Raw genomic sequence first — 10,018 nt, 5'->3', positions numbered from 1 at the left:
AAAGAATTTAGATAGAGGACCTGCTGCAGAATGAGAGCTGTTACCAAAGATAACTACATTGCTGGACCTAAGTATGTAGACAAGCAGGAACTTACCTAGGTCTGTTAAATCCTTCCATGTGTCCCATTGTTCCTGTGTGGCCCAGCTAACATTTAATAGGCATTTGTTCTTTCATATTCCTCTGAATTGTTTCCGATTCCCTGTGAAGTCCAGACCCTTATCTCCATTCTTATTAGTTCAGATTGATCTATATACGTTATTGTCCCTCATTCTCTGGAATCTCATGTGGATTCCCTGTATGTCCATAATTACATTTTGGGATTCTTCTCCTGTTAATCTGTCTCATGTCAACTTGATTCTTAAGACAAGCTAGAAGAATCTTGAAGGGTAGAGGAAATTTTTTCCTCCCCAACACCCTTAATCATTATTATGTGGCCTGAACTGGCTCTCAGGAAATAAATTTTTGCTTACAGGTGAATTATACTCTGCTGCTTCAGAAATACGAGCTGAAGCTGGAAGAATAGGTTACACACTCCAATCAAAGAATTTAGGGAGGACTGAGTCTAGCAGAGCTTCCCACTTATAAGTCATGATGAATAAAATGAGAGATGGGGGAAAAGGGGAGAGACAAAAGAGGTCAAAGAAGTGAAAAATCAGATATTAAAAGATATGGGCAAAACAGCTTTCAGAGGGCAGCTCAGTTGTTTAGCCATGGTGAGTAAGACTTGAGAATGCTCTAGGATTGGACAGTTCTGCAGTTCCCTGTGCTAGAGACAGGGGGCAGAAGTTGGCTTACATAAGATGCCTTGGGTGAGGGGCGGTGAGGAAGCTGGTGCCACCAGGCACTATTGCAGCCTTCAAACAACTGTCTAAGAGAGAGAAGAAAGGAGTCTAGAAAGAACCAACATGGGGACATCAGGAGGGAAAATGCCCATGTCCCACACAGAGTGGTCCAAGGCACCAGTATAATCCTAGCATATGAGTCTCAGAGCCTCTGGAGAGAGAAGCCAGGAATGACAGAAGCAGAGATCAAAGACATTTTCTGTCGCTCAGAGTGTCTCCAGCTTCCTAGAACTGGATTGAATTAACTTGAGTAGAAATAAACACCTGGGAAAAGTCTAGAAAAGCAATTGTCATACCTTTTGTAGAAAAGAGGTGTCACCAAACCCTCAAGCACTCTCACAGGTCCCAGAAAGCCCCCTATTCTCATGTGTGTCTCTTCCCAGAGTTCATCAGTAACCAACCAGAAAAAGCACCCAGGGTACCAGGGTCAAGGGACCAATGGTAACTGGGAGAAAGTTGGCCCTTTCTAAGGAAACTCCCATCTGGCACAGGCTGCAATAAATCTGAATATGGAGGAGGCTTAAACAGGATCAGGTAGATTTTAGGAATACAATAATTTCAGAAGGAAATAGAGTGTGGTCTGAAGCAGGTAATTTTTGTTTTTTATTTATTTTCTGTCTAATTTCCATACAAATAGACCATAGAGTAGAATAAAGAGTAGAATAATGGAACAATTTTAATTCCTTAAAAAGTTGGTCATAATTATTTTAAAAGATGCCCTTGTTTTTTAACTTGCTGTGTCTTCACTGACAAGAATTAAACTCTCTGCATATTCAGTTTGCCCTGTGTACTTACAAATGTAGCAACATTTGCATACATTACAGTTATTACCATAAAAGGATTTTCCTAGGCCCTCCTTCCACTTAAATATACGTTCCACTACACATATGCAAGCTTGCACATACTTAATGCACATGAATGGTGAATGCAGCACCCATAAATGGGTTTAGGCTATATCAAATAAGTAAAAGGAAAAATTTGTACACACATCCATTGCTTTTTAAAATCTTTAGTTTGTTTGTTGTTTCAGTAAATTATGACATCCCTTTTAAACAGACACGAAGGGCTCTCATTTTTTTTTGTCCCCTCTTTGCCAGGCTAATCCTGAAAGGGTGCCCGTGAAGGGGCTCCTTGTAATTTCCCAGGTCCTTGTCCCAAGCGTGGAGGGTCTTTCTCAAACACTCTTCCATACAGGGCCATAACTAAGACAGGCAAAGGGGTCCTGCTTCGGTTCTTCAGACGTCCATCTCTTGAAACCTGCTCAAAGAAGGCAAAGGATGAACTCCAACACAGAGCTTGATTTCCAGCCCACAGGACTACTCTGACAACATCACTCTAAAAGCAGCATAAAATAGTAAAAAACACACAGGATCTGATGTCAGGCAAGGATTAAACCCATGTTTCAGACTACTGGTCTAAGAGCAGAGAGATTTGGGTGAAAGTGAGGCAATCAAACTACTGCACAGGTGATTAAATAAGATGTATAAAAATGAATTCATTTAACTCATGAAGCACTATATAAATTATTATTACTATAATTATAACAACTTCTCAAAGAGTGCATCCATGAACTAAGTTACAGATGCATTATTTAACGTAGTCAACTTGGGCCTTCTATTCCATGCAAATAAAAAGAACATTAGTTACCATAACCTCATGGTTGCCTTGGATCTCAACATGACACCTATGTAGGAAAATGAACTCCAAATTCTCCATCACAGCCTGAAGGCATCTAGAACAATATATTGCCTTCCACATGTCTTTAAATTGTTGCTTGCATAACTGTGAACCATGCTATTGCAATGGTATTTCATAATTACAAGGATTTTCATTACACAGCCTGCCCTTTCTGTTCTGAGAAATATATCCTCCTGAAAACCTCCTACCTCATAATGTCTTTCAGGAGTGAGCTGACTTCCACTTAGAACGATCTGTGGGAAAACATAATTTGTTCCAAATGTGCCACTGAGAGAGAATTCTTCAAACTTGGTAAAAGCTGACCCCACAGGCTCCCCACAGGTTCCCAGGTCAGTGGTTTGACACTTCAATAATGTGCATATCTGTGTCAGAAAAGAAAAGAAAAGAGAAGTGGTCCGAAATCTTGGGAATATTTTCTCAGTTTACAAACACAGTTTTAAGAAACCGGGGAATAGTTGTTGGGTTGACACTTCCACAGAGTTTTTCAAACTGCAGGTCAGAACTTATTGGTGAATCTTAAAATCAGTTCAGTGGGTCAGGAATAGCTTTTTTTTATTTTAATGAAGAGAAACTGAATAGACTACTACTAGAGTTTTAAAAATCTGAGTCTCATTGAGCATGATTATAGCTATTTCTAATTCTAATCTGAATCATTTCATAAAATGTTTCTTTCAATTAAATGTCTCCTTTAACGTCATCACACATCTGGACTGCACCGGGTCATGCTGTGAAAAGGATTTCTTACTCTGGACTCCAGTTGAAGACAATTTGAAAAACACTGCTCTGCAATAACCTGACAGAAAAAGATCAGTCATGGAAGTTACAGCTTTTTAAACGTGAACGTGGCCTGTTAAGAACTTATCAATCTGCTTTATGGATTTACCTTGCCACCAAAGAGAACTAATTCTGTTCTTGTTTAGCAAATAAAGCATTGTGGGGAAAAACTTCAGTGATAAATGTAACACTGTACCAATTAACTGAATCTAGCACTTAAAAAAAAAAAAAGTACAACTATGGCCTAGAAGACAAGACTGATAAAAAAAAGTCATTCTAAGCCACTTAAGCTTTTCTTACCTGTAAGTAATACTGGCCTTCCACTGTGTGTAGTCCATCAAAAGCTCCTAGCACATACACCTCATCTGTGCGCTTCTCAGACATCTTGTACGTTAAGTGACAGCACAGGTCTTTCTGGCAAACCGAGTAATTTCCTGCATTTTTCTTAAGCTCAGTGAAGGTGAATTCATCAAAATAAATCATCCCTGGAAAATGTGACTGCTCAGAGGAGAACGGCTTGACACCTGTGGCGTATGCACGCCAGTCAACAGTTGCTGGGTAGCTGGGTTCACTTCGAGGCCGGGACTTCAATTCTGAGAGCATCAGCTGGCCACTGTCTGTCTCCATGTCATAGTGATAGACCTTGACTGCTTCCGGGGCATAGATTCCACTCCCTTTGGGTGACATAAAGTAACACAAACACTGGTTTCAAATTGTGCACTGTTACAAGCTAATAGAATCGTTCCCAAGGGAATTTAAATATAAAGTTACAAAAGCAGAAGCCTTTTCAAGATAGTTGAGATAGCTTGTTACACTGGCAAAGCTCCAGTTTGACTCTGGGTCTTCTGTAAGACACTGCTTGTATTGAAATGATCATTTAACTTGGATGGCTTCTTTTTTTCTTTTTTTCACTTACGCTCTCTCTCTTTTTAGCCAACTTAACAACAAACTAGAAAATTTCCCAAGCATGAAGAAAATCTTAGTTCTCCACTGACCTAATTTATTTGTGTTTGAGATTTTTCATCCAGGAGAATTGATACTATAAAGGGTACTATGAAACTGATACTATAAAGGACAAATTCTAAAAATATGATTAAATCTAAAGTAATTTTATCACCTCAACAACAAGATTTATTTCAATATAAGTAATGACTGTTGGCTACACAGTTCTTTAAATATGGCTTTGGTGTTTTTTTTAAGGTGACCTGACATTTCTCTAACTTTCCCCCATGTGAAATTGAGATAATAATGTATGCCTTCTTCTTTACTCACAGCGATTATATTCCTTAAATGATTTTGGTATAGAAAATCATGCTCTCATTAATTTTGTGATATTAGAATTAAAAAAATATCACTAAAGAAAAGCATGGCTTGGAAATCAAGGAAGACTAGGATCCTGAGGCAGTCACTGCCACTTGGTGTGTGGCAGGTGTGAGTTACCTGTCATGTGCATCCTGGTGTCATGCGTATTTGCAGCAAGCAGGTTGACCCTCATGGTTCTGGCCCATGCCGAGTGGAAGGGAGCGGCTGAGAGGAGGGGCAGCAAGTTGTACCATGCTGAGGGGAAGAGAACGCTGTCAATCTGAAATGTATTTACCACCATCACAGCTGGGTCATGAGAAAAAATGTCAAAGCAAGTGAAAATGCCAAACTTCCCAAAGGGAGTGTCAAAAGTCACAAGTTCTGAATCCTTGGGGAAGTCAAATTGAATTTCAGGGGCAAAAAGGTTGTACTGTTAACAAAAGGAAAAGAAGGGGAAAATTAGTAAGAAAGTTGCCAGTACCAGTAAGATCTTTTTTCCCATCCATACATATTTAAAACTGCTACACAAAAATGTGTATAAATCATGCCTAGTATGTACCAACTGTCTATGAGGTTTTTTACTATGACATGAATTTAAAAACCTCTCTCCTTCACTCATGGGGTGGCCCAAGCTTTAACCCCCAATAATGAGCTCAAGGAAGGCATGCAGCCTAATTGGAATCAAAGAATGATGAAGCTTTTGCAGAGTTTCTAGGAAATACACTCTTCCTCTGGATTTTGTTGCTATAAGGATGTGACTTTCATTTTGAGTAACTATGTGGCTTCTAAAATGAGCAGCCTAAGTAAAAGCTGTAATAGAGGCTAAGAGAGCTCGAGAAACGGGTATCTTTTGAGCTTCTAAGGGATAAGCTGCAACTATAACTAGACTTACTTTTTAATGATTTATATTTTTTCAGGTACATAGGCAAGGAAATTCCATTTTTTTTAAAGCCAGTTTCAGTTGAGATTTTCTATCATTGCAATCAGTATAGTCCTAATGGAATGCGTGACTAAAGGTAAGTACAAAATGTTAAGAAATTGGGCCAAAAAACTAACTCTGGTATGAAATCATGGATGAAACAGATTTTCTCCTTCTTTCTGAGAAAATATTAAAATCTTTGTGAGGCTGTTATCACATCTGTTTCAATATTCTGCTGTATTCTATTTCATGAATAACACAGAACCCTTATAGGAAACTGGGACAAATTAAATCCCCTGTTCAACTAAACTGCAGTAATTAAGAAATGCATTCATAGTGGTTCTCCTACCAACATTCAACAGACAAGTCTACACATGTACCAAGAACAAACAAGGAAGAAGCAAATCAAATTTAGCTAAGCAACAAGTAATTCTCACCTTATGGTAACGTGCCACCAGCCTCCCCTCAGAATCAAACACCACATTAGTGTTGTATTGGTAACGACCATCAGGGGGGCACTGAAGGTCACTGATGTTGCATGGCTTCTTGTCACCAATATTTGCCACAACATAGATAGAGTTGTTCTTGGCCAGGCAGCTGAGTCTTTCTTGCACTGGAGTGTAGCCAAACCTAATTGAATAGACACCGCCTTAAATTTACTTTATCTTAGCAATTTCTGGACTTCCAAAGTGATATTTTATTCACCCATTATTTATAACAGGACAGCTCTAGGTTAAGAATCAACAGCAAAGGTTTAAGAACTCAAACACAATATAGTCTTCATCCTTATGAAAGCTAACCTATTTTAATGTGCCAGACTCCAGATTACAGTGTGAGACTGAAGCACAGAAGATGTTGGAGGATGAGGAGAAAGAAGAGAAGTAATAATTTCTCTTATAAAGTACTCCTAGGAAGGCAAATGAAGGGCTTGAAATTTAATACACTCTTCTGATGGGGAGGACCTTTTCTATATTCTTACAAAACTATAGTCTTACTAAGAAGCAACAAATAGTTGGTCCAGTGTAGATCATCTTCTATAGAGAAGAAATGCAGAATTATGTACTGGAAATATGTTTTTAAAAAGGAAAGAAGGAGGAAAGAGGGAGGGAGAGAAGAAAGGAAGAAAAAAGAGGAAGGAAGGGAGGGAGGGAGAGAGAAAGAGAGGAAGGGAGGAAGGAAAAGAAAGAGAAAATATTCCATTTTCTCACCTGATAATACTACATAATAGCTTCCTTTCTCCCTTAGAAGGCACCCATGAGAAACTCTGAGATAAATAGATTATGAAAGTGCTTTTCAAAGTAATGCCAAGCCCATCCATATGGGAGTCACTATGCTAGAAATAAGAAGGGATGAAGGTGGTGAAATAGGTGGGTTCATAGCTGGCTTCAGATATTTGGGAGGCTCTAATCTGAAGATGAGTCACATATACGGCCATGTAATAGAGGCAGTACGAATGCTGAAGTTACAGAGGAACAGATTGTAACAGAAAAAATAAAAATTATTAGCAACTAGAACACGCTATCAAATAAGTGCTGTCACTAGAAATTTCAAGTAAATACACAGTGCATCCCAGGCATGCAGGGTCCATTCAGTTAGCATGGCTCAATAATAATGGATGCATTTGAATTCCAGTCATGCTAATTACCAATTCTGAGATATTAATCCTCTTTTTCTCCCCTCTCCCATTTAAAATGGGAATAATTATACCTGGTACATAAATTAAATAAGATCATGTGCATAGTGTACCAGGTTCTATTCCCAGGACCAAGTAATTGCTTGATAAATACATAATAATCATTATGGATTTTGTGACTCCAAGAAGACAACCCAGGAAATTGATGGCTTAACTGCTTTTGGAGACCATTTGGGTTCTCCCCGAATACATTCAACCCCTCTACAGTTGATGTTGGCCTAATCTTTAAGTAGAAAGGACAGATTTTTGACTACAGTTTCAGACCACTTCTTTTATTTTGCCCTAGGAAAGACAGAACAATATTGTTAGCATTCATATTCATTAAGACCTTTAATAAAACTACCATATATTTTGTTGTTTCTCTCTCTCTTTTTTTTGGCTCCATAATTAGGGTACTTTAATATTTCTTATTAATTCCTCATGAAGAAAGCCTAAGGAAGCATGGGACTTGTCAGTATTCTAAATGAGAGCATCAAAACACACAGGGTGCTCATGTAACCCTCTCTTTCCCCTCTTAGGGACAAATATAACTAGGGAAGAAACAGTGGCTTTATTAATATTACGATTATGTTAAATACTATATTTCTCCTTTTTATAACACAGAGCTGAATGCTTGCCATTTGAGTAAGTGTCTGCACTCCTCAATAATGTTAAGGTTTTATCAGCCACCTACCTTCCCTGCTTAAAATAATTAATCCGACACTAATCATCAAGTTTAGGGACTTTTTCCCCTTGTGAAAGTCAGTTTTACCAGCCCAGGCAAATCGTGTGTATTTTAGTGTAAGCCTGTTGAATTCAAGTAATGAGTCCTTCTGCTCTTGGAAAAACCCCATAATCAAACGGACATTGCATCATAGTTGTGTGGCTCCAGTAAACACAGACTGTACATCTTTCAGAGACTGTTTCTAAAGGTGAAAATCCCAGCGTGCCCCTGACTCACATAGCAGAGGGCCCATGTTCCAGCACCAGACTGGACTTTCTCATCAACTTCAAATAGTCAAAAGTATTTTAAAAGTTCCTTTAAGGGCAAGGGATTTAATTCTGAATAGATACGTCTAAGTTTAAGTTCAGCAAATTAAATTACTTTCTAATGCGTTGATTCTTGTCTTTTAAAGGAATTACACCTGAACTACTTTAGAAGTAAATACATCTAAAACAATCTATTTCATATATCCTAATGTCTTACACATATTTTCTTTAAGAAAAGCTGTGCATAAACTATTAATAATTACTAAAATTTCTCAAAGATGAGAAAACAAAGTAGTTCATTAGATTCAGTACTATAGTGTAGTTTCTCTGCATATACTTCACTTCACACTTGTCTGCTCTGTAAGGGATGTAGGAGAGGAAATTTTATTATTTCTGCTTTACAGATTAAAAAAAAAAACAGAAATGTCAAGCATTTGGTTTATCTGCCCCACATCACTCAACTAGGAGGTGCTAGAATATGGGATCTTCAACGATGCTTCCTTTTTCAGGGCTTCCCCAATTTCCACTCCACTCACCATACTGAGTGCATTGCAAATGCTAGTGATGTCAAAGCTTATGGAAACGTAAGTTCATTCATCATTTTACCATTCCTATAAAGGACGTAGGTGTTCCTGGGTGAACTTATGTGGGAACAGACATCCTAGATGTTAACAACTTTCTCACTTTGCTGAATCCCAGTTAAGCACATTTATTATATAAACTATGTATACATGTACTATTTGTTAAAGAAAACTACAATAAACAACCAAGCAAGTGTCATCTCAAGTTATGTAGCAAGCAGGACATGGGCCAGATGGGACACATTATGAAGCATCAGCAGCATCCAAGCCCAGTGCATAGACTGATTATTTTTCAGCCAGAACACCAGTCCAGCTTACTGAATGTGCTATTGGCATTTTATAATATCACAGTGTTTTGCTCAAAGATCAAAGGGTAATGGCATTACCTCTGGGGGTCTTTACATGGAATCCAGTTCACCTTAGGGTCTGGGATATCCTCAAGATAGGGGTAAATGGTCTCCCTTGTAAAGTCCCAGCCATAAATTCCATCTTCTGGAGTCACAATGATATGTGCGCCCTGTTCAAAACAATTAGGAGTAGGAGAGTTATTCTTGAATTTCGAATACCCACACTCTTCCCAAGTTTCAAGTAGCTTTTGACAATATTCTAGCCGGTATAAAAAAAGGGCAGTACCTGCTTGGCTGCCAGTTGAACAGCGTTTTCCAAAACATCCATGTTCTTGTTCATCAGGAGCAAAGCATCTTCTCTTGGAATTGGTGTTTCTGTTCTATTGGGTAAAATAACAGCGTGCTCATACACTGCAGCAATGAAAGTGTCCAGCGCACCAACACTCAGGACAAAGAGGGCAAAAATTGCCACATATTTTGGAAAATAGGAGGCAATCATAGCCAAAATTGAATGACTTTTGATAGACAAACCCAAATTCCTATATTTTGTATCACTGGAAAAACTTTTATGTTAAAGCCCTGCCCACTACCAGCTATTGAAATTTTCTCATGAATATATTGCACAACACAGCATTGAGAAAGGATGTTATGCAAGACAACCGACAGCCAGAAGTACATAACTGGATTGACTCAAGTATGCAATGCTTTTGTTGACACTGTTCAGAGGTTCACCCTCTAAACATAGAATTAATGAGCCAACCACATGAGTCCACCCTAGTCCAAAACACACTTTTCTTTTAACAAAATATATTTTCCTGGTAGTTCAATATTTCCATTAATAGGGCCAATATTGGACTGTTCTAAAAGGCAGCATGTTGAGAACCTATGAATG

The 10,018-nt window shown here is 38.4% G+C and overlaps 1 protein-coding gene across 1 annotated transcript; it reads right to left on the bottom strand.

The window, feature by feature from the left end:
- Positions 1–1,437: 1,437 nt before the first annotated feature.
- LOC118921764 (vascular non-inflammatory molecule 3-like) lies at positions 1,438–9,739 on the bottom strand. The gene is made up of 7 exons (XM_036903769.2): positions 9,413–9,739; positions 9,166–9,296; positions 5,974–6,166; positions 4,756–5,047; positions 3,616–3,989; positions 2,730–2,903; positions 1,438–2,100 (listed from the first exon to the last, which is right to left on the bottom strand). The coding sequence occupies exons 1-7, from the start codon at positions 9,623–9,625 to the stop codon at positions 1,942–1,944; spliced, it is 1,536 nt and encodes a 511-aa protein (XP_036759664.2). The 5' UTR covers positions 9,626–9,739; the 3' UTR covers positions 1,438–1,941.
- Between the last annotated feature and the right edge of the window lie 279 nt (positions 9,740–10,018).

This window comes from Manis pentadactyla, chromosome 12 (assembly GCF_030020395.1).
Source record: "Manis pentadactyla isolate mManPen7 chromosome 12, mManPen7.hap1, whole genome shotgun sequence".
NCBI lineage: Eukaryota > Metazoa > Chordata > Mammalia > Pholidota > Manidae > Manis > Manis pentadactyla.
This window is presented reverse-complemented; position numbering and strand designations above follow the sequence as displayed.